Consider the following 25,228-nt stretch of genomic DNA (forward strand, 5'->3'; position numbering starts at 1 on the left):
GTTTCTAAGGCATTATTCAGTTTCAGAAACTACATGTCAGAGCAGTTCTCTGTGTCTCTGTGTGGTTCGAGTCATGATGGTTAGAATGTGTTCTGTAACCCAGGACCTGAGATTCTTCCTACAAACACTGTTGTCACTTTGGTATGGATGTAGAAAACATTATGAAAGCTGAATTTATAACACATTATGCCTACACTTATAACACCTTATTAACATTGGTATAAGTTGTTGTACATGATCATAAACTGTTGTAATGACTTTTATAATGCATTATAAATGCATTATAATGTCTTATGAATGTGTGCTTAATGCATTATAAACTACACCTTCAAGTAAAGTGTTACCTAAATTTCCTTGCGGCAAATAAATTCTCATGACTTTCAATAAACTAATTGGTCATACACTGTCTTTCAATCCCTGCCTCAAAATATTGTAAATTTTGCTTCCCCACCCTGTATATTTTTGCTCATTATACAAATACTGTCCTTCATGATCATCATGTCCATGCAAAGCCACTCAAAAGCAAAAAGCAAAACTCCAATCAGTTCAAAGGTTCTTAGTTTTTGGCTAATAGTAACGTTCATATGTTGTAACGATAACAGTAACACCAGCTCCCTCTGTTCAATACTGTACCCAGGGCTCCGGTAGCACAACAGTGGAGTGGTACTGAGGTAATTGCCTCATTTTATATCTCAGATGAGGACGGTGGGCTACAGCTCCTGTAAACAGGATTATGCCGTGAAGACATCCTCCTTGGTATGAGTTCAGAGTTTCAGATTGTGCTTCTCTGAAAAGTATTCAATGATTCAGTAGATTTCAGGCTACACCTGGAAGTCAGTCCCAAAGTGCCTGATCTGAGCTTCAGTCATAGATAGATAGGTGGTCCTCATACTGGGCGAGTACTGCAAGGAAAAGAGGAGAGTCAGTCATTACCTTCAAATACAATGAGATAAAAAATTAAAATGTGCGATAAGTTAAAAGGAACTGTTCCGATCATGAGCTGCATTAAATGAGGATGTGTTATCAGACAAAGGGGTTGAAGAAAAAGTAGGGAATTAAGAGTTAGACGGACAGAGGTCATGGGTCTGGGGGGTCGCACGATAATTACACTCACATGTAACACAGAGCCAGAAGGTCAAAGGTCACACAGCTGAGGTACAGAGGTTTCACGGGGGTTTGTGCAGTTTGGGTTATTGGATCAAATATTCAATAGAGTTCGGTTTATTAGGAAAACCCACAGGCTGTTTCAAGGAGTGGGATGAAAATGAAATCAAACAAATCAAAAAGCAGTTAAGCCACAGAAAACTTACGGTTTTTAAAAGTCTGAGTACGAGAATGAAAGTAAAACAAGGTTAGTGAAAGAACACGGGTTAATATTGTTTAAGGCAACGTAAAAAGCACAATGATGTTTAACCCATAAAGATCCAAAACACCCACTGGAAACCAAAAGCATCTACTGATAGAAAAGGTTTAATAACTTCTGAACCACTAAACCTATCAATACATGTAAATAATTGGTGTAAAATACAGTTTGTGGTCATCAGATACGACCCATTCGGACATTCAGAGGCTCTGTAGTTACCATGGAAACACCACCATCTTCTACAACATTGATTCACCAGTAAAACCCATGGAGTTAAATCAATGACAGTGGTTGTAGATACTTGTTTTTACATACAGTTGTTGATATCTTTCCTGAAAAAGTCACTTTTTCTTAATTTTTCTCTGTTTCTGATATAATAATCCTCAACTTTAACCGGAACTTTTATGGAATTCTACATGATCAGCGAATTAAGCACCTGACTGTCATAGAAAAAATGCCAAACACAGAGAATAATATTATAATAAATGGTGATAAATCACTTAAGAAAGGTTAAATAGAGAGTAAAATGACAAAAGTAGTGCTGAGTCTTTATGGGTTAAGAAATAATAACAATAAACAGATAATGCATAGATTTTTTTTTTAAATGTCACTTCTTACGACTGAATGAGAAAGATGTCCGCTCAAAATTGGTCTCACAGCGGCGGTGTAAAATTGTAAATAAATCTCTCTCTGTCTCCCTCCCTCCCTCCCTCTCTCTCTCCCTCCCCCCTTTTCTTTGTCTTTCTGTTTTTTTTCCCAATCCTTCAAAGATGTTTCAAGTCTATGCCATGCTGTGAATGCAGTTCAAGCCCTGAGTGAGGCAAGCAAACAAAAAACTTAACAGAAAAAAAGAAACTTCACCTGAAATAAACCTGAACTGCAGTTTTTTCCAGTTGCTATCTATTATTTAGCTCCGGCTATGACGACACAACAAACGCCTATACGGGCTTGTCGATTAAAACCAAGATATGAGGTGTGAGGACGAGTAGATAGATGGTATTTGTTTGTAAAATGCATGATACGTAACAGCTTCATATGGACTAAACCAGGGGTGTCAAACATGCGGCCCTGGGGCCAAATGCAGCCTGCCAAAGGTTCCAATCAGGAAGCAGGATGAATTTGTGAAAATGCAAAAATTACACTGAAGATGATCACAGAAAATTGTGGTTCAGGTTCCACATACAGACCGGGAAAAATATGATCATAATAACCTATAAATTCTTAAAACTCCAATTTTTTCTTTTTGTAAATGTCAATATTTTCATGTAATTTTCCTGTATTTACACTAAAATAAACTCTATAATTTCACAGAAAACGTAAATATTCTGAACAAATATGAAAAAACCTGAAATGTCTGAAGAACTAGAAAAGCACTGGGAGAGCGCAGACCTCCGCCAAGCGCAAAAATTCCCCACATAATCGGTGATACAAATCCTACATTTATTTTTTTAAATAAAATCCGCCTTCTGGATCAGATCCGGATCAGCCTTTGAAATGTGATAGAGGACCCCATTGTCAATTCCTGAGTTAAATTTCATGAGTTTTGGTCAATAATTAAGCGAGATATTGGGAAACGAAAATTTTGGCCCCATTTACCACAATGTTAACGAAAATTTCAAAGTGATCCAGAATCCAGGATTTCTTCCGGATCACCCCCAAAAGTTAATCATTTCTTCCTTATCCCATTTCCAACAAACCCTGAAAATTTCATCAAAATCTGTCCATAACTTTTTGAGTTATGTTGCACACTAACGGACAGACAAACAAACCCTGGCAAAAACATAACCTCCTTGGCGGAGGTAAATATAAGTGTACTTTTAATAATATTCTGTCTGTTACTGAATATTTAGTGTATTTGTAGATCCACTGTGATCTGTAAGTTGTAATGAACATGACGTCAATGATAAACTGAGACTGAATATTGTTCAAATTGCACTGATTTTTCTTCAGTTGTAGGTTGTCAATGTTATTCACATTGTTTTAAAGGGCAGTTTGTAGATGTAAACTTTTTCATCATGTAAGGAAAGTTTGGAGTTGACATTATTTCGATAGAATTCTGTTATTATTCTACTAGTCCGGCCCACTGCAGACCAAATTTGGCTGAATTTGGCCTCTGAACTAAAATGAGTTTGACACCCATGGACTAAACTGTTGCTTTATAATGGCCACAAATCCAGTTCAAGGCAACAGTTAAAACGCACATTAGCATACACTTAGATCCTGATGTTTGTATCTGCGTTGAAACATTACCAGGCTAAAAACAAAAGGAGTGTATTTCATTCAACGGCCAGAAGAGGGCAGTGTTCCATCGCCTGGAAGTCACAGATACTATCTCCCTTCACTGGGTGTTGACAGTTAGAGTAGAGGGCACATGCATTGTTAGGTACATAGAGCTGAAGTGCATGCTTCATGTTAGCGCTGTAGCACTTTGAGGTCAGCAGTGCCACCACCACCATTATACCAGAGACACCAGACCCTCATAGGTCCAACGCACCGAGGGCGGCGGGGATCCTCCCCCTATCAGTGGTACGTTCTCATACCGAGGACTGCCTCCGAACAGCATGGCCTGATTCCTGTGACACAGCAAGAAAAAAAGGTGGTAAAGGTTGAAGATAGAAATGCAAATATACAGTCATTATATATCCATCTTACATGTATTCAGGGGGCGGCATAACATTAGAAGCGTATTGCGGAGGTGGATGAAGGCTGGTCTGGCTGCCGAGGCTACTGGTATAGCTACAGAAACTGTGGATGTTAGACCTTCTGGAGTTGTATGAAATCCGCCGCGCTTGAGGGTTGAAGGGATCCTCCTCGTCTATGTCGTCATATTCCTTATCCCTGGATGAAAGTTGAAACAGGAGTACATTGCGCACAGACAAGAGATGGAGAGAGTGCATGAGTTAACACTTGAGACGAGTGCACAGCGAGCAGTGTGAGTAATGGCATAAGGGGGTCGCTCGGTGCTGACCTGCTGCCCATTATAGTCCACAGTCTGAGAACCGTGCACAGCATGGCAGAGAGTGCACAGGCGGCCAGCAGAGAGAACAAAGACAGGTAGAGGAGCCCTTCCACCCCATCATAACACACACCGATTAGGGCATCCAGGTAGTTCTGAGGATGGATACAGGAAGTCAATTATTGGCAGCATCAGCTCAGAATAATAGCATGAACAAAAAAAACAGTCCTGCTTTGAGGTAGAAATCGTAGTGAATGACTTATTTTATTTCTAAGCCCAGAGATGGCATCTATAAAGTGGAATTACACCCTAAAACGTCATTGGAGTAATAGAAGATACAGTTAAACATGACATGGGCTGATGTGCAACTCAGATAATTTTGCAATACAGTCATGGAAAAAATTATTAGACCATCAGTAGTCATCAAAAACTAGAAAAGCACTGCGCAGACCTCCGTCAATGCAGATCACCCCCCCCCCCAGATCACCACCTAAATTTAATAATTTGTTCCTTGTGTCAGTATCAACATTTCCTGAAAATTTCATCAAAATCTGTCAATAACTTTTTGAGTTATCTTGCTAACAGACAAACAAACAACACGCCCCCCCCCCGATCACCACCAAAATGTAATCATATGTTCCTTGTGCCACTATCTACATTTCACCAAAATTCGTCGCCCCCACCCCATCATAACACACACCTATTAGGGCATCCAGGTAGTTCTGAGGATGGATACAGGAAGTCAATTATTGGCAGCATCAGCTCAGAATAATAGCATGAACAAAAAAAAAAAAAAAAAAAAACAGTCCTGCTTTGAGGTAGAAATCGTAGTGAATGACTTTATCTTGTTTCTAAGCCCAGAGATGGCATCTATAAAGTGGAATTACACCCTAAAACATCATTGGAGTAATAGAAGATACAGTTAAACATGACATGGGCTGATGTGCAACTCAGATAATTTTGCAATACAGTCGTGGAAAAAATTATTAGACCATCAGTAGTCATCAAAAACTAGAAAAGCACTGCGCAGACCTCCGTCAATGCAGATCACCCCCCCCCCCCAGATCACCACCAAAATTTAATAATTTGTTCCTTGTGTCAGTATCAACATTTCCTGAAAATTTCATCAAAATCTGTCAATAACTTTTTGAGTTTTCTTGCTAACAGACAAACAAACAACACGCCCCCCCCCCCCGATCACCACCAAAATGTAATCATATGTTCCTTGTGCCACTATCTACATTTCACCAAAATTCGTCGTCCCCACCCCATCATAACACACACACACCTATTAGGGCATCCAGGTAGTTCTGAGGATGGATACAGGAAGTCAATTATTGGCAGCATCAGCTCAGAATAATAGCATGAACAAAAAAACAGTCCTGCTTTGAGGTAGAAATCGTAGTGAATGACTTATTTTATTTCTAAGCCCAGAGATGGCATCTATAAAGTGGAATTACACCCTAAAACAGGGGTGTATGATCGGAAGTGGGCCGGACCAGTGAATTAATCACATAATAATATATAAATAATGCCAACTCCAAACATTTCCATGTGTGTTATAGTAAAAAACACACAATTACATTATGGAAACGTTTACATCTATAAACTGTGAATAACATGAACAATCATGAAAAAACTGACATTTATTAAGAAAAATAGGTACAGTTTTAACTCTATTTTGCCTCTGCTTATCATTTGTATATGTGCATTAGAACTTACAGATCACAATGGATCTGCAAATTTATAAAATATTTTAGTAACGGGCAGAATATTAGTAGAATTGCACTTACTTCTCTTAACACATTTCTAGTTTTTCATATTTTTGTGAAAGGCTAGTTTGTAAATTTACACATTTTCATGTAATTTCACTTTTTTTTTTTTTTTACACTAAGACAGAGGAAACATTTAGAATTGGGGGATGGAAACAGGAAGTCAATTACTGGCAGCATCAGCTCAGAATAATAGCATGAACAAAAAAAAAAAAAAACAGTCCTGCTTTGAGGTAGAAATCGTAGTGAATGACTTTATCTTGTTTCTAAGCCCAGAGATGGCATCTATAAAGTGGAATTACACCCTAAAATGTCATTGGAGTAATAGAGGATACAGTTAAACATGACATGGGCTGATGTACAACTCAGAATATTTTGCAATACAGTCGTGGAAAAAATTATTAGACCATCAGTAGTCATCAAAAACTAGAAAAGCACTGCGCAGACCTCCGTCAATGCAGATCACCCCCCCCCCCCAGATCACCACCTAAATTTAATAATTTGTTCCTTGTGTCAGTATCAACATTTCCTGAAAATTTCATCAAAATCTGTCAATAACTTTTTGAGTTATCTTGCTAACAGACAAACAAACAACACGCCCCCCCCCCGATCACCACCAAAATGTAATCATATGTTCCTTGTGCCACTATCTACATTTCACCAAAATTCGTCGCCCCCACCCCATCATAACACACACCTATTAGGGCATCCAGGTAGTTCTGAGGATGGATACAGGAAGTCAATTATTGGCAGCATCAGCTCAGAATTAGCATGAACAAAAAAAAAAAACAGTCCTGCTTTGAGGTACAAATTGTAGTGAATGACTTTATCTTGTTTCTAAGCCCAGAGATGGCATCTATAAAGTGGAATTACACCCTAAAACATCATTGGAGTAATAGAAGATACAGTTAAACATGACATGGGCTGATGTGCAACTCAGATAATTTTGCAATACAGTCGTGGAAAAAATTATTAGACCATCAGTAGTCATCAAAAACTAGAAAAGCACTGCGCAGACCTCCGTCAATGCAGATCTGCCCCCCCCCAGATCACCACCAAAATTTAATAATTTGTTCCTTGTGTCAGTATCAACATTTCCTGAAAATTTCATCAAAATCTGTCAATAACTTTTTGAGTTTTCTTGCTAACAGACAAACAAACAACACGCCCCCCCCCCCGATCACCACCAAAATGTAATCATATGTTCCTTGTGCCACTATCTACATTTCACCAAAATTCGTCGTCCCCACCCCATCATAACACACACACACCTATTAGGGCATCCAGGTAGTTCTGAGGCTGGATACAGGAAGTCAATTATTGGCAGCATCAGCTCAGAATAATAGCATGAACAAAAAAACAGTCCTGCTTTGAGGTAGAAATCGTAGTGAATGACTTATTTTATTTCTAAGCCCAGAGATGGCATCTATAAAGTGGAATTACACCCTAAAACAGGGGTGTATGATCGGAAGTGGGCCGGACCAGTGAATTAATCACATAATAATATATAAATAATGCCAACTCCAAACATTTCCATGTGTGTTATAGTAAAAAACACACAATTACATTATGGAAACGTTTACATCTATAAACTGTGAATAACATGAACAATCATGAAAAAACTGACATTTATTAAGAAAAATAGGTACAGTTTTAACTCTATTTTGCCTCTGCTTATCATTTGTATATGTGCATTAGAACTTACAGATCACAATGGATCTGCAAATTTATAAAATATTTTAGTAACGGGCAGAATATTAGTAGAATTGCACTTACTTCTCTTAACACATTTCTAGTTTTTCATATTTTTGTGAAAGGCTAGTTTGTAAATTTACACATTTTCATGTAATTTCACTTTTTTTTTTTTTTTACACTAAGACAGAGGAAACATTTAGAATTGGGGGATGGAAACAGGAAGTCAATTACTGGCAGCATCAGCTCAGAATAATAGCATGAACAAAAAAAAAAAAAAAACAGTCCTGCTTTGAGGTAGAAATCGTAGTGAATGACTTTATCTTGTTTCTAAGCCCAGAGATGGCATCTATAAAGTGGAATTACACCCTAAAATGTCATTGGAGTAATAGAGGATACAGTTAAACATGACATGGGCTGATGTACAACTCAGAATATTTTGCAATACAGTCGTGGAAAAAATTATTAGACCATCAGTAGTCATCAAAAACTAGAAAAGCACTGCGCAGACCTCCGTCAATGCAGATCTGCCCCCCCCCCCCCCCAGATCACCACCTAAATTTAATCATTAGTTCCTTGTGTCAGTATCAACATTTCCTGAAAATTTCATCAAAATCCTTCCAATAGTTTTTGAGTTATCTTGCTAACAGACAAACATACAAACAAACACCCCCCCAATCACCACCAAAATGTAATCATACGTTCCTTGTGCCACTATCAACCTTTCCTGAAAATTTCATCAAAATTCGTCACCCCCACCCCATCATAACACACACCGATAAGGGCATCCGGGTAGTTCTGAGGATGGATACAGGAAGTCAATTATTGGAAGCATTAACTCAGAATTACACCACAAACAAAAAAACAGTCCTGCTTTGAGGTAGAATCGTAGTGAATGACTTTATCTTGTTTCAAAGCCCAGAGATGGCATCTATAAAGTGGAATTACACCCTAAAACTTAACTGGAGTAATAGAGGATACAGGTAAACATGACATGGGCTGATGTGCTACTCAGATAATTTTGTTCATACAGTTGTGGAAAAAATTATTAGACCATCAAAAATCATCAAAAACTAGAAAAGCACTCTGAGATGTCTGCCAAGGCAGATCTGCCCCCCCCAGATCACCACCAAAATTTAATAATTTGTTCCTTGTGTCAGTATCAACATTTACTGAAAATTTCATCAAAATCCTTCCAATAGTTTTTGAGTTTTCTTGCTAACAGACAAACAAACAAACAACCCCCCAACCCCCCGATCACCACCAAAATGTAATCATATGTTCCTTGTGCCACTATCAACATTTCATCAAAATTCGTCGCCCCCACCCCATCATAACACACACCTATTAGGGCATCCAGGTAGTTCTGAGGATGGATACAGGAAGTCAATTATTGGCAGCATCAGCTCAGAATAATAGCATGAACAAAAAAACAGTCCTGCTTTGAGGTAGAAATTGTAGTGAATGACTTATTTTATTTCTAAGCCCAGAGATGGCATCTATAAATTCTCTTTATAATGACTTGAAGGACTGTAAAAACATATTCCAACTGAAAAAAAGTGTATAAAGAAAGAACAATGAGATTATATGAACAGTTATAAGTCTTACATCTGGCTTCGTATTTGTTTTGTATTTTGTGACATATTTATTTTCTTGCTTTGGACTGGTAAAATGTTTTTGCATCATTTCATCAGGTTTATATTTACCTATGTTTTGTACTTTCTGGATATGTAGTTTTGCACTTGGTTTTGTTTTCATTTGGTACTATCTTTGGATGTATTTAGTTGGTTTGTCTGACTTTATACAGTATGATTTTAAAGCTAGTTGTGTATGACTAACCATTAAGGTTATTATTATTTAGAAGGGGGGGGGGGGGGGGGGGGGGGCAGGAAATATAAGATTTTCTTCATCCAGCTCCTTTTTGAGCATAGTTGTGTACAAGTTTGTTTACTTGATGATTACTGAATGTTACTGATGAAATCCACAACCATGAACTAACTAACTAACTAAATAAATAAATATAAAGTGGAATTACACCCTAAAACTTAACTGGAGTAATAGAGAATACAGGTAAACATGACACGGGCTGATGTGCTATTCAGATTATTTTGTTCATACAGTCACGTACAAAATAATTAGACCATCAAAAGTAATAAAAAAAACTAGAAAAGAACTCGGAGAGCGCAGACCTCTGCCAAGGCAGATCTGCCCCCCCACCCAATAATCACCTAAATTTAATCATTAGTTTCTTGTGTCAGTATCAATATTTCCTGAAAATTTCATCAAAATCCATCAACAACTTTTTGAGTTATCTTGCTAACAGACAAACAAACACCCCCCCCCAGGCCCTCACGATCACCACCAAAATGTAATCATAGTTCTGGTAGTTCTGAGGATGGATACAGGAAGTCAATTATTGGCAGCATCAGCTCAGAATAATAGCATGAACAAAAAAACTGCGCTGCTTTGAGGTAGAAATTGTAGTGAATGACTTGTCTTGTTTCTAAGCCCAGAGATGGCATCTATAAAGTGGAATTACACCCTAAAACAGGGGTGTCAAACTCATTTCAGTTCAGGGGCCACATCCTCCCAATATGATCGGAAGTGGGCCAGACCAGTGAATTAATCACATAATAATATATAAATTATGCCAACTCCAAACATTTCAGTGTGTGTTATAGTAAAAAAAAGTAAAATTACATTATGGAAATGTTTACATCTATAAACTGTCCTTTTAAAAACGTGAATAACATGAACAATCATGAAAAAACTGACATTTATTAAGAAAAATAAGTGCAGTTTTAACCCTATTTTGCCTCTGCTTATCATTTTTACATGTGCATTACAACTTACAGATCACAATGGATCTGCAAATTCACAAAATATTTTAGTAACGGGCAGAATATTAGTAGAATTGCACTTGCTTCTCTTAACACATTTCTAGTTTTTCATATTTTTTTGTGAAAGGCTAGTTTGTAAATTTACACGTTTTCATGTAATTTCACTTTTTTTTTTTTTACACTAAGACAGAGGAAAAATTTGGAATTGTCGTTATTTGTAGGTTTTTATGGTAGTATTTTACTGATCTGACCCACTTGAGACTAAAGTAGGGCTTTTTATGGCCCCTAAAGTAAAACCATTGATTGTTAATATCTTGAGTGTAATTTTTGCATTTAACAAATTCATCCTACTTGGACATTCATCCTAATTGGACCCTTTGGCAGGCTGGATATGGCCCCTGGGCCACATGTTTGACACCTGTGCCCTAAAACTTCGCTGGAGTAATGGAGGATACAGTTAAACATGACATGGGCTGATGTGCTACTCAGATAATTTTATTCATATAGTCATGGAAAAAATTATTAGACCATCAAAAATCATCAAAAACTAGAAAAGCACACTGAGATATCTGCCAAGGCAGATCTGCCCCCCCCCCCCCCCCCCCCCCGATCACCACCAAAATTTCATAATTTTTTCCTTGTGTCAGTATCAACATTTCTTGAAAATTTCATCAAAATTCGTCACTAACTTTTTGAGTTATCTTGCTAACAGACAAACAAACACACACACAAACTAGAAAAGCACTCAGAGAGCACAGACCTCCACCAACGCAGATCAACCCCCCCACCCCCACATCACCACCAAAATGTAATAAATTGTTGATTGTGTCAGTATCAACATTTCCTGAAAATTTCAACAAAATCCTTCCATAACTTTTTGAGTTACCTAGCTAACAAACAAAAAAACAAACAAACAACACCCCCCCGATCACCACCAAAATTTAATCATTTCTTCCTTGTGCCAGTATCAACATTTCCTGAAAATTTCAACAAAATCCATCCATAACTTTGTGGGTTATCTTGTTAACAGACAAACAAACAGACAAACCCTGATAAAAACACATCTCCCCTGTTCTTTGGCAGAGGTAAAAATGGTTATATTTAACAGGAAGCAACACATCCAGTAAGGACAAAATATTTGATTAAAATCCTCTTGGTAGCGTCTAAAAAAGCCATCACACGAAAATGGTGTAAAGAGAACCCCCCCTCTACCCTAAATAATTGGAGAGACATTGTGGAAGAAATTCACAACATGGACAACACACTTACTTATATCATAAGACGACAACAAACAACATGCAAAGATCGATGGGAAAAAAGGACATATTGATGTAAGAATTTAAGTGATTACGGTTATTATCAAGAAAACCATGGAAAATGAATAGATATCAGCTCTGAAATATAAACTACTACGAGCTATTTTTGTTATTATCATTGTATTTGTCCAAACAAATGCACCTTTAGTTGGACCATAAGAAAACAAGGGGTGGTCTAATAATTTTTTCCGCAACTGCATGTCTTTTGGGGATCTTAAAATGTATTTCTTTAATTTTCTGTTTTATATAAAGTTGGAATGACTTTGTTTTCATGCACATTCCTCTTTATATTCCTATCTTTACACATCAGTAATCACCTTTGACCAGCTGCAATGATTGCATACCGAGCCCCAGTTACAGCTTATGTATCAAGAATAAATAATAGTGCCACAGTCATTTCACAGATAGTTTTGAAAACACACATACGCTTGGCTGCTTTGTCCACAGATTGTGATTCAAATGAAGCATTCAGACTTTTCCTTCTAAGTGTGTGTTTTCTCTCTACATGCTTAGACATTCATGTTACCATGATGACGTGCATGTTATTGATGCATTCTTTGTTCGTTTTGCTTTTGAAACCAGATTAATGACTTAGAGAAGCATACTGACCGTGGCATTCGCACCGCTACTGAACGTCATTTGTCGCACACAAACACATGTGAGTATTATAATGTTACAGTTGGCATGGTGACTGTCTCTCACTGAAATACCATCTGGCAAACATCTGCAACAAACCCCAATACCTCGTCTATATGCACTCATACAGGTATGATAAAGCTGTAGACTAGGGATGGGAATCGAGAAAGTTTTTCTGCCTGCTTAACAATTCTGCTTATCGATTTCGCATTTGCTGTGCATGCGTGGTGACGTCACGTACGCTGCATTGTTTTGGGTTAGAATGTAGCCAACATGGCGTCAAGGCAGAAATATAGCCAAAGTATGGCTATATTTCACGCAAAAAAAAAGACGACACCAGGGCTACTTTTAACACTTGTAAACCATTTATTTCTTCAAAGGCGGGAAATACGTCCATTATGTTCAAACATTTGTGCACACAGCGTGTAATTCTTTTGCAGGAATGTCACATGTTTGATAAGCTACTTAGATAAGGTAAGGTAAGGTAAGGTAAGGTAAAATAAGATAAGATAAGATAAGATAAGTTAAGATAAGAAGAAAGGTAAGGTAAGGTAAGGTAAGGTAAGGAAAGATAAGATAAGATAAGATAAGATAAGACAAGATAAGATAAGATAAGATAAGATAAGATAAGATAAGGTAATGAAGGTACAGATAAGAAAAGAAAAGAAAAGGTAAGTTAAGGTAAGGTAAGATAAGGTAAGGTAAGATAAGAAAAGAAAAAAGTAAAGTATAGTAAGGTTAGGTAAGATAAGGTAAGATAGAGTAAGATAAGATAAGATAATGAAGGTACAGATAAGAAAAGATAAGGTAGGATAAGATAAGATAAGATAATGAAGGTACAGATAAGATAAGTAAAGGTAAGGTAAGGTAAGTTAAGATAAGATAAGATGATGAAGGTGCAGATAAGAAAAGATAAGATAAGATAAGATAAGATAATGAAGGTACAGATAAGATAAGTAAAGGTAAGGTAAGGTAAGTTAAGATAAGATAAGATAAGATAAGATGAGATAAGATAAGATAAGATAAGATAAGATAAGATAAGATAAGATAAGATAATGAAGGTACAGATAAGATAAGTAAAGGTAAGGTAAGGTAAGTTAAGATAAGATAAGATAAGATAAGATAAGACTTTATTGATCCCACCATGGGAAAATTTCACAGTTGACAGCAGTAACATACAATACACTAATGCAAAAAACAGGTAGAAAAAAAAAACCACAAGTGAGAGTGAAATAAAAAGAAAAACGAAAAAATCTGTTATTTATATAAATAGAGAATTTAGAATTAAATGTTCTAAAAATTGAAATGGTATTTACATATTTACATTGTGGTTGCACATGTACGCGGTGGGGGTGGGGGTGTTAGCGATGCTTGTGAATCTAGTGGCAGAGCAAACACCAGGGTGTCATCTGGGCCTGGTTTGTGTGTGTGTGTGGGGGGGGTGCAAATGTCCTGCCCCCTCAAATAAAAGTTTCCGAAGATAGGGAAAAGAAAAATGAGATACATAACAGCATGAGACATAGAGGAATTAGTAAAGCAAGTTTGACTTTCACTTTGTACGGTCATATCCTCCTGAGACCCAGCTATGCATTTTTGTCCTCTGTAGTGAACAAGAGTTTCACAACTTTACTTAAAAAAAGAAGTCCACTGAAAAGAATACTATATACATTTAAAAAAAAAAAAAAAAAGTATCTGACAGAACTGTTGCATCATGCTGTTTCCAGTCAAGGCAATTATTTAATCCTTTCATGCATAGTCCATTCCAGTGGAAAAGTTCTTCTCCAGCTGTTCTCTTGTATATTCATGGGTTTCGTTGTTTTAGTTCCATATCAGCCGACACAGTGAACACTTACGCACCATCCCATACACTGACATTCAGACCATTACTGTAACTTTGCTGTTCTTGATAAACCTGATCTGCGCTAACATGTTTAGGTGTAAATCAATTGTTATTTGTTAGACAAGAATTTATTTTTTTCGCATATTATCTCCATGAAGTGAGTAATTACTAGCATTAGAATATGTTAAAATGTGAGAAGACGTCAGATTAGCAGCATTAAAAATGTTTTTATTTCATTGTTTTCATATCACTTTCTTATACTGGGTTTTAAACATATGCTTCTTTACTTCAAAAATTAAATGCATGGATATTTTTGTAACTCCGTAGGAAAAAAAAACTCGATCGCATTGTTTTTTTCATGCCTAAGGAGGAATAAAAACACTGAAGGAAAAAATCTTGACTAAGGTTCTCACAATTACAGTTACAGTCATTACTGTAACTTTGCTGTTCTTGATAAACCTGATCTGCACTAACATGTTTAAGTGTAAATCAATTGTTATTTGTTAGACAAGAATTTATTTTTTTCGCATATTATCTCCATGAAGTGAGTAATTACTAGCATTAGAATATGTTAAAATGTGAGAAGACGTCAGATTAGCAGCATTAAAAATGTTTTTATTTCATTGTTTTCATATCACTTTCTTATATTGGGTTTTAAACATATGCTTCTTTACTTCAAAAATTAAATGCATGGATATTTTTGTAACTCCGTAGGAAAAAAAAAAACTTGATCGCATGGTTTTTTTAATGCCTAAGGAGGAATAAAAACACTGAAGTAAAAAATCTTGACGAAGGTTCTCACAATTCATGCATGAAAGGGTTAATGTAAAATGACGAAAATGTTTACTTACTGGGTCTCGGGAGAATATAAGTGTGACCCCCACCCCCCACCCCCACCCCTGAACCAGGCCCAGCGTCATCTGTTATTATTATTTGTGTATACTGCATATGTTATATTTTCTGTGCATTTGTACTCTTTTATTCCCTCACCAAATGAGAATCGATAAGTGAATCGATAAGGAATCAGATCGATAAGAAAAATCCATAATGGAACCGTAATGGTTAAATTCTTATCAATTCCCATCCCTACTGTACACTGTAAATTGCTTTGCTGGTTCAAAAGATGTCTCATTCCTTCCTCAAGATAGAACTTTAAAGGCTGCAAAAGTAAAGTTAAACTTTTAACTTAGAAAAACTGCAGCTGTTGAAGAGCCGTCAAGAAGATACAGAGTGTACTTCCAATTGCAATGATTTATATAAACGGTCAAAGGGAAGTACATAGAGATAAGTTTGAGAATCAGAGGAGTCGGTCCTCTAAGTGGCTTTGAGCTATGCTACAAAGCGGCCCCATTAAAAAATGTCCTAGCTGAAATCTGACCTTACCTTATGTAGCCCGCGGCAGTCAAGGAAGGCTGTTAGCTGGTGTAGACTGAACTCAGTGGAGTTCAACATTTGCTGGATCCCCAAAAGGTCTTTCTGTATAACAAGGTATAAAAAAAAAGGAGAGAGTGATACACACCTTTCAACAGTCTGGTGTAATATTCTGTCAGACAGTCACTGCTTACCTCAGCAGTAGGAAACACGGGCACCGAAAACTGCAGCAAACCCTGGATCTGAATTTGCATGGTGGTCACAGAGCGTTGGCAGATCGTCAGAGACTGTGAAAAGGTAATCAGCCAGCAAACATCACAGCCCAAAAAAACAAGGAGAGGATCACATTAACCAGAGCATTGTTTGAGAGCAGCATGTCAACAAGTAATTTGGTGTTAAGTAAGGCTTTCTAATGCGCTTTAGAGAGGACACACTTCCATCCAGACAGACATTATCCTCAGACCCCCTCTGTCTTACCCACCAAAAAACCCTCCTCCCATTTCCAGCAGAAACAAAAGAGCCATATTTATATCAACTAGGCCATCGGATAAAGGATTTTCTTTACCTACTTAACAAGCACCCATTTAATCCCTAAATGGCTACAGCAGTGATAACTAAGCATGTGGGTTTAAATAATTATTGGTCCTGGATTTAGTCTGCACGAAACTGTTCAAGATTACGCCAACACTGGAAGTAAAGTACGGATGGTGACAAAAATTGAACACATTCAATATTAGAACTACATACAAAAGTGCAGGGTCAGACTACATAAAATAAAATAAAATAAAATAAAATAACATAACATAACATAACATAACATAACATAACATAACATAACATAACATAACATAACATAACAAACATAACATAATTTACGAATATAAAAAGTTTAATCCCTGTTCATCTATTAATCCTATCAATTCATGTCAATAATTGGTGTAAAATGCAGTTTTTCATCTTTTCGTGGTCATCAGATATGACCCATTTGGATGTTCAGAGGCTCCGTAGTTGCCGTGGAAACACCGTCATCTTCTACAACATTGATTCGCCAGTAAAAGCTATGAAGTTTAATAAATGACAGTGGATGGAAACACTAGGTTTGTGTTCAGTTAATGATAAATTTTACTGAAAAAGTCATTTTTTCTTCATTTTCTGTTTTTGGTACATTTACCATCAACTTTAATGTGAGCTTTTATGAACATCTACATCACAGGTGTCAAACATGCGGCCCGGGGGCCAAAACCGGCCAGCCAAAAAATCCAATCCGGCCCGCGAGATGAATTAGTGAAATGCAAAAATTACACTGAAGATATTAACAATCAAAGATGTTAAAATAATTTAAGGTTAATTTCATCTAAAGTGGATCAGACCAGTAAAATACGATCATAATAAACTATAAATAATGAAAACTACAAATTTTTCTCTTTGTTTTAGTGTAAAAACAAAACAAAAAAAAAAAGTAAAATTAGACAAATGTTAACATTTACAGACTAGCCTTTTACAAACAATGTGAAAAACCTGAACAAATATGAACAACCTGAAATGTCTTAAGAGAATTAAATGTAATTGTACCAATATTCTGTCTGTTATTAAATGTTTTGTGTATTTGTAGATCCACTGTGATCTGTACGTTGTAATGAACATGTGATAATGAGAAGCTGAGGCCAAATAATGGCATAAATTGTTAAAAATTGCACTTTTTTTCTTAATAAATTTAATTTTGGTCATGGTTGTTCATGTTTTTCCACATTTTTTTAAAGGATAGTTTGTAGGTGTCAACATTTTGATAGTATACAGTAATTTTACTTTTTCACTCTAAAACATAGAAATTAGACATACAAATTTTGGAATTGATATTATTTATGTATTATTATGTGATTATTTTAATCATCACCGGCCCACTGCAGGTCATATTGGGCTGTATGTGGCCCCTGAACTAACATGAGTTTGACACCCCTGATCTAACACATTCAATATTAGAACTACATACAAAAGTGCAGGGTCAGACTATCAGATTAACCCGTGAAGACCCAAACATCCACTGGCAACCAACATAATTCACGAATATAAAAAGTTGAATCCCTGTTCATCCATTAATCCTATCAATTCATGTAAATAATTGGTGTAAAATGCAGTTTTTCATCTTTTCGTGGTCATCAGATATGACCCATTTGGATGTTCAGAGGCTCCGTAGTTGCCGTGGAAACATCGTCATCTTCTACAACATTGATTGGCCAGTAAAAGCTATGAAGTTTAAGAAATGACAATGGATGGAAACACTGGGTTTGTGTTCAGTTAATGATTAATTTTACTGAGAAAGTCCTTTTTTCTTCATTTTTCTGTTTTTGGTACATTTACCATCAACTTTAATGTGAGCTTTTATGAACATCTACATCACAGGTGTCAAACATGCGGCCCGGGGGCCAAAACCAGCCCGCCAGAAAAACCAATACGGCCCACGAGATGAATTAGTGAAATGCAAAAATTACACTGAAGATATTAACAATCAAGGATGTTAAAATAATTTAAGGTTAATTTCATCTAAAGTGGATCAGACCAGTAAAATACGATCATAATAAACTATAAATAATGAAAACTACAAATTTTTTTCTTTGTTTTAGTGTAAAAAAAAAAAAAAAAAAAGTAAAATTACACAAATGTTAACATCTACAGACTAGCCTTTTACAAACAATGTGAAAAACCTGAACAAATATGAACAACCTGAAATGTCTTAAGAGAATTAAGTGTAATTGTACCAATATTCTGTCTGTTATTAAATGTTTTGTGTATTTGTAGATCCACTGTGATCTGTACGTTGTAATGAACATGTGAAAATGAGAAGCTGAGGCCAAATAATGGCATAAATTGTTAAAAATTGCACTTTTTTTCTTAATAAATTTAATTTTGGTCATGGTTGTTCATGTTTTTCCACATTTTTTTAAAGGATAGTTTGTAGGTGTCAACATTTTGATAGTATACAGTAATTTTACTTTTTCACTCTAAAACATAGAAATTAGACATACAAATTTTGGAATTGATATTATTTATGTATTATTATGTGATTATTTTAATCATCATCGGCCCACTGCAGGTCATATTGGGCTGTATGTGGCCCCTGAACTAACATGAGTTTGACACCCCTGATCTAACACATTCAATATTAGAACTACATACAAAAGTGCAGGGTCAGACTATCAGATTAACCCGTGAAGACCCAAACATCCACTGGCAACCAACATAATTCACGAATATAAAAAGTTGAATCCCTGTTCATCCATTAATCCTATCAATTCATGTAAATAATTGGTGTAAAATGCAGTTTTTCATCTTTTCGTGGTCATTAGATATGACCTATTTGGATGTTCAGAGGCTCCGTAGTTGCCGTGGAAACACCGTCATCTTCTACAACATTGATTGGCCAGTAAAAGCTATGAAGTTTAAGAAATGACAATGGATGGAAACACTGGGTTTGTGTTCAGTTAATGATTAATTTTACTGAGAAAGTCCTTTTTTCTTCATTTTTCTGTTTTTGGTACATTTACCATCAACTTTAATGTGAGCTTTTATGAACGTCTACATCACAGGTGTCAAACATGCGGCCCGGGGGCCAAAGCCAGCCCGCCAGAAAAACCAATACGGCCCATGAGATGAATTAGTGAAATGCAAAAATTACACTGAAGATATTAACAATCAAGGATGTTAAAATAATTTAAGGTTAATTTCATCTAAAGTGGATCAGACCAGTAAAATACGATCATAATAAACTATAAATAATGAAAACTACAAATTTTTTTCTTTGTTTTAGTGTAAAAAAAAAAAAAAAAAAAAGTAAAATTACACAAATGTTAACATCTACAGACTAGCCTTTTACAAACAATGTGAAAAACCTGAACAAATATGAACAACCTGAAATGTCTTAAGAGAATTAAGTGTAATTGTACCAATATTCTGTCTGTTATTAAATGTTTTGTGTATTTGTAGATCCACTGTGATCTGTACGTTGTAATGAACATGTGATAATGAGAAGCTGAGGCCAAATAATGGCATAAATTGTTAAAAATTGCACTTTTTTTCTTAATAAATTTAATTTTGGTCATGGTTGTTCATGTTTTTCCACATTTTTTTAAAGGATAGTTTGTAGGTGTCAACATTTTGATAGTATACAGTAATTTTACTTTTTCACTCTAAAACATAGAAATTAGACATACAAATTTTGGAATTGATATTATTTATGTATTATTATGTGATTATTTTAATCATCACCGGCCCACTGCAGGTCATATTGGGCTGTATGTGGCCCCTGAACTAACATGAGTTTGACACCCCTGATCTAACACATTCAATATTAGAACTACATACAAAAGTGCAGGGTCAGACTATCAGATTAACCCGTGAAGACCCAAACATCCACTGGCAACCAACATAATTCACGAATATAAAAAGTTGAATCCCTGTTCATCCATTAATCCTATCAATTCATGTAAATAATTGGTGTAAAATGCAGTTTTTCATCTTTTCGTGGTCATCAGATATGACCCATTTGGATGTTCAGAGGCTCCGTAGTTGCCGTGGAAACACCGTCATCTTCTACAACATTGATTGGCCAGTAAAAGCTATGAAGTTTAAGAAATGACAATGGATGGAAACACTGGGTTTGTGTTCAGTTAATGATTAATTTTACTGAGAAAGTCCTTTTTTCTTCATTTTTCTGTTTTTGGTACATTTACCATCAACTTTAATGTGAGCTTTTATGAACATCTACATCACAGGTGTCAAACATGCGGCCCGGGGGCCAAAACCAGCCCGCCAGAAAAACCAATACGGCCCATGAGATGAATTAGTGAAATGCAAAAATTACACTGAAGATATTAACAATCAAGGATGTTAAAATAATTTTAGGTCAATTTCATCTAAAGTGGGTCAGACCAGTAAAATACTATCATAATAAACTATAAATAATTAAAACTACAAATTTTTCTCTTTGCTTTAGTGTAAAAACAAAAGTAAAATTACACAAATGTTAACATTTACATTGTTTTACAAACAATGTGAAAAACCTGAACAAATATGAACAATCTGAAATGTCTTAAGAGATGCTTACTACTGATAAATTGTGTGAAAACTATAACTATTACACTCAGGGAAGATATACACAATGTTCCCAATTCATGTCGGAAAAGATATGTAATGTCTTAAAATTTTAATAAAGATATGTGCAAAAAAAGCAAAACAACAAAATCCATGAATATACCAGAGAACAGCTGTAGAATAGCTGTCCACTGTAGTGACCACTGTGCATAAAAGGGTTAATATAGAAATCCAAACTGTTTGTATGTATATATCATGTTTTGTTCAATGGACGAATAATTTACTACTTCTACTATTAATTACAGTGTATGGGACGGTGCATAAGCGTCCACTGTGTTGGCTGGTATGGAACTAAAACAACAAAATCCATGAATATATAAGAGAACAGCTGTAGAATAGATGTCCACTGTAGTGACCAGTATGCATGAAAGGGTTAATTTGAGCTTTTATGTACAATTACGTGTAGGAAAACACCTAATTTTCACTTAAGAACGTAAAATACTAAGCATAATATTAGAATAAATGGTGATAAATCATTTAAGAAAAGTTAAAAATAGAGAAAAAAATCATTTGGGAACTGCCACAAAAGTACAACTGGGTCTTTATGGGTTAAGGAGAGAAAGAATTTGAAAAAACACTCAGATGTTAAATAAAAAAGAGAAAAAATATGAATAATCCAAAAAATAGAAAACATATAAGGAAAAGCACCTCAGACATTCTTCTTAGCTGCAAGGTTAAATGTCTAAAGGCTTTGAAAATAAATGGCTTTTTAATGGGAGATGTGAAGTCTATGGTGTTCACAATATAGTATTGTTGAGCTCAGGTGAGTAACCTGTCATTTTTGTGGTTTTTAATTAAGGGACGATTTAATGGAGCTGCAATTCAAGCACAGGATTTTACCTGAAAAATGGTAAAATGAAAGAAGCAATGGGAATTCTGAATATTGTCACATATGAATTAGAATATATTCTTCTGGGGTGATGTTTTATGTGTCTTTTATACTTCTAGTAACACTCTTTTTTTATGCTGCTTTTTTTTTTTTTTTTTTTAGACATTTATGCCATTAGGGTTTTTCTTTTATATTTTAATTTTTATACTCTCTTATATACATTATTTATACTTTTTTTTTTAATGGCACCTAGGACGATTGCACTTTATTAATTTCGTTGTACCTGTACAATGACAATAAAGACATTCTATTCTATTCTATTCTATTCTATTCTATTCTATTCTATTCTATTCTATTCTGATGTAGCCTATATTTAATCAGTGAGTACAAGATGTTAGAAGTGAAAATACCCTGGATATAATTTACACAGACAAAATAATACAGATAATTTGTGGGAACGCATGAAAAAGTTGCTTATTTAGTTATTTAAGTTATTTAATTATTTTTCCACATTATTTTATTGGTATTCAAGTTTTATAATGAAAGGTAAACGAAGTAAACAATAATATACACAACATGAATCAAAACAACACACACACCCATTCACACCAGGAAAACATGCAACAAATCACACACACACACATATATATATATATATATATATATATATATATATATATATATATATATATATATATATATATATATATATATTCTTATGACCATGTATACATAAAACTACAGCAGTCATAATATAACAAAATATAATAATAATAATAATAATAATAATAATAATAATAATAATAATAATAATAATAATAATAAAAACTGCAATAATTTGGATGTCATGTCCTTATTTTCCAGATACTATAATGTTCATATAAGGTTCCCATAATTGTACTTTTATTTTTTTATGAACTGGAGATTGACAGTTACGTAGCTGCCTGACATCTAACATGAAGAGATATCATTTTAACACTGCAATACAATCCCAGAGCGTGATTTTCAGTAAACAACTACATGTGTGAGTAGACATGTCATGCCTTTGGACGTTTTGTCAATACCTGCTGGAAGGGGTTTGGTAGATTTGGACTGCAGAACAAATAATAGTGTGCAACATCTGTAAGGCAGGAAAAATAATACAGGATGAAGTCGAGGCAGTGGTGTTTTTTATGTATTTATGAAAACATGCCTAAATGTAGAGGTTCTTGTCAAGGATAAATTACCTGCAGTGAGGAAATCCTGGGTTCGATTCACAATGAACTTGTCTGGAGAAACGCAGAAGTCACTGGTGCCCTGCAGGACAATAACAATCTATAATCTTCCAAGTATGCAAGACCGAGGGGAAAAAACATGTAGCGCTCTATTTATTCAGCATGAACTAGATCCAATTTCTCGGGCTGTTACTGAATAAAACTGATTTTACACTGGACAGTTATTGACAATCAGTCAGCCACACAAACTGTTGGTCTTACAGCATTTTTTATGACCTCTTTACTCCAGGTTGGGCGAGAAAGTGTGGATGTGTTCACACAAAACAACATGCGCAACACAGAGATACACACATATACATATAAACATCTGAAAAACAAGCGGTGACAGGCACAACAAACCCCGCCCCTTGCACGTATTGTAGTTTATTTTGGCATCGATCCAGCTGATGTCATCATGTCTACATGTGTGGTGATGTCCGATCAATTGCCTCTATATATGTGCCAAGTTTGAAGTAAATTGAAACAAAATTGATGTTTTTATAGACCTTTGAAATTTTGCCCATTATAAGTGAATGGGAGAAGAAAAAAACTGTGAAAATGTGAACTTTGACCTACCTTTCCCAAAATGTAACCACATCTATTCTGGATCACTGGCATTCTATAAACTAAATTTGGTATGAATTCAACCAAGAGTTTTGCTGCTAGAGACATTTGAAATTGCCCATTATAAGTAAATGGGAGAAGAAAAATAATTTAAAAGTTCATAAAAAATGTGAACTTTGACCTACTTTTCCCAAAATGTAGTCACATCTATTTTGGGTCACTGGCAATCTATAAACCAAATTTGGTATGAATTCAACCAACAGTTTTTCTGCTACAGACATTTGAAATTTTGTCAAATATAAGTAAATGGAGGAAAAAAAAGATTTTAAAAATTCATAAAAAATTTAAACTTTGACCTACTGTTCCCAAAATGTAATGACATCTATGCTGGGTCACTGGCAATCTATAAACCAAATTTGGTATGAATTCAACCAATAGTTTTGCTGCTGCAGATATTTGAAATTTTGCCCAATATAAGTAAAGGAGAATTTTTTAAAACATTTTTAATTCATAAAAAATGTGAACTGTGATCTACTGTTCCCAAAATATAACCACATCTATTCTGGGTCACTGGCAATCTATAAACCAAATTTGGTACGAATTCAACCAATAGTTTTGCTGCTACAGACATTTGAAATTTCACCCATCACAAGAAAATGGGAAAAAAAAAAAGATTTAAGAAATTCATAAAAAATTTGAACTTTGACCTACATTTCCCAAAATGTAACCACTACTATTTTGGGTCACTGGCCATCTCTAAACCCAACTTGATATGAATTCAATCAACAGTTTTGCTGCTACAGACATTTGAATTTTCGCCCATTATAACTAAATGGGATAAGAAATAAGAATTTAAAAAATCATAAAAAAAAATTTGGAACTTTAACCTACTCTTCCCACAATGTAATGAGATCTATTCTGGGTCACTAGCAAGCTATAAACCCAAGTTAGTATGAATTCAACCAATACTTTTGCTGCTACAGACATTTGAAATTTCACCTATTATAAGTAAATGGGGAAAAAAAAGAATTGAAAAATTGATTAAAAATTTGAACTTTGACCTACTTTTCAAAAAAATGTAATGACACCTATTCTGGGCCACTGGCAATCTATAAACCAAATTTGGTATGAATTCAACCAATAGTTTTGCTGTTACAGGCATTTGAAATTTCGCCCATTATAAGTAAATGGGGAAAAAAAAGAAGATTTAAAAAATTTATAAAAAATTTTAACTTTGACCTGCTTTTCCCAAAATGCAATGACATCTGTTCTGGGTCACTGGCAATCTATAAACCCAATTTAGTATGAATTTAACCAATAGCTTTGCTGCTAGAGTGTTAACAATCAAACAAACAAAGAAACAAACCGAACCAAAAACAATACCCCTTGTCTCCCCTTCGGGGGGTGGGGTAAAAACAAAAAAAAAAACAGTCTGTTATATATGAAGAAGCCTCAAACTTTATCAAACATTTAAAGGATGTTGTGCTTTGCTGTCCACGGATGAAATCTACAAAATATTTTCATGAGGTCTGCTAATATGCATGCATAAACAATTACTGGACAGGGTCGCAGAGTTTAAAAAACAAAACAAAACAAAACAAAAAAAAAACACCCCGAACAACTTTGACAGAATCATTTCGTGGATGCA

The 25,228-nt window shown here is 35.2% G+C and overlaps 1 protein-coding gene across 1 annotated transcript in view; it reads right to left on the bottom strand.

Moving 5' to 3' along the window:
• Positions 1-471: 471 nt before the first annotated feature.
• LOC115424983 (protein tweety homolog 2-like) overlaps positions 472-25,228 on the bottom strand; it is a 41,691-nt gene continuing 16,934 nt past the window's right edge. The window contains exons 2-9 of the mRNA XM_030142408.1: positions 22,990-23,059; positions 22,828-22,883; positions 15,981-16,073; positions 15,799-15,891; positions 4,332-4,474; positions 4,016-4,201; positions 3,858-3,936; positions 472-902 (exon numbers count right to left, since the gene is read on the bottom strand). Of these exons, the coding sequence (XP_029998268.1) occupies positions 822-902; positions 3,858-3,936; positions 4,016-4,201; positions 4,332-4,474; positions 15,799-15,891; positions 15,981-16,073; positions 22,828-22,883; positions 22,990-23,059 (801 nt within the window). The 3' untranslated portion in view covers positions 472-821. The remainder of the gene's footprint in view (positions 903-3,857; positions 3,937-4,015; positions 4,202-4,331; positions 4,475-15,798; positions 15,892-15,980; positions 16,074-22,827; positions 22,884-22,989; positions 23,060-25,228) is intronic.

Source organism: Sphaeramia orbicularis, chromosome 8 (assembly GCF_902148855.1).
Source record: "Sphaeramia orbicularis chromosome 8, fSphaOr1.1, whole genome shotgun sequence".
In the NCBI taxonomy this organism is placed as follows: domain Eukaryota; kingdom Metazoa; phylum Chordata; class Actinopteri; order Kurtiformes; family Apogonidae; genus Sphaeramia; species Sphaeramia orbicularis.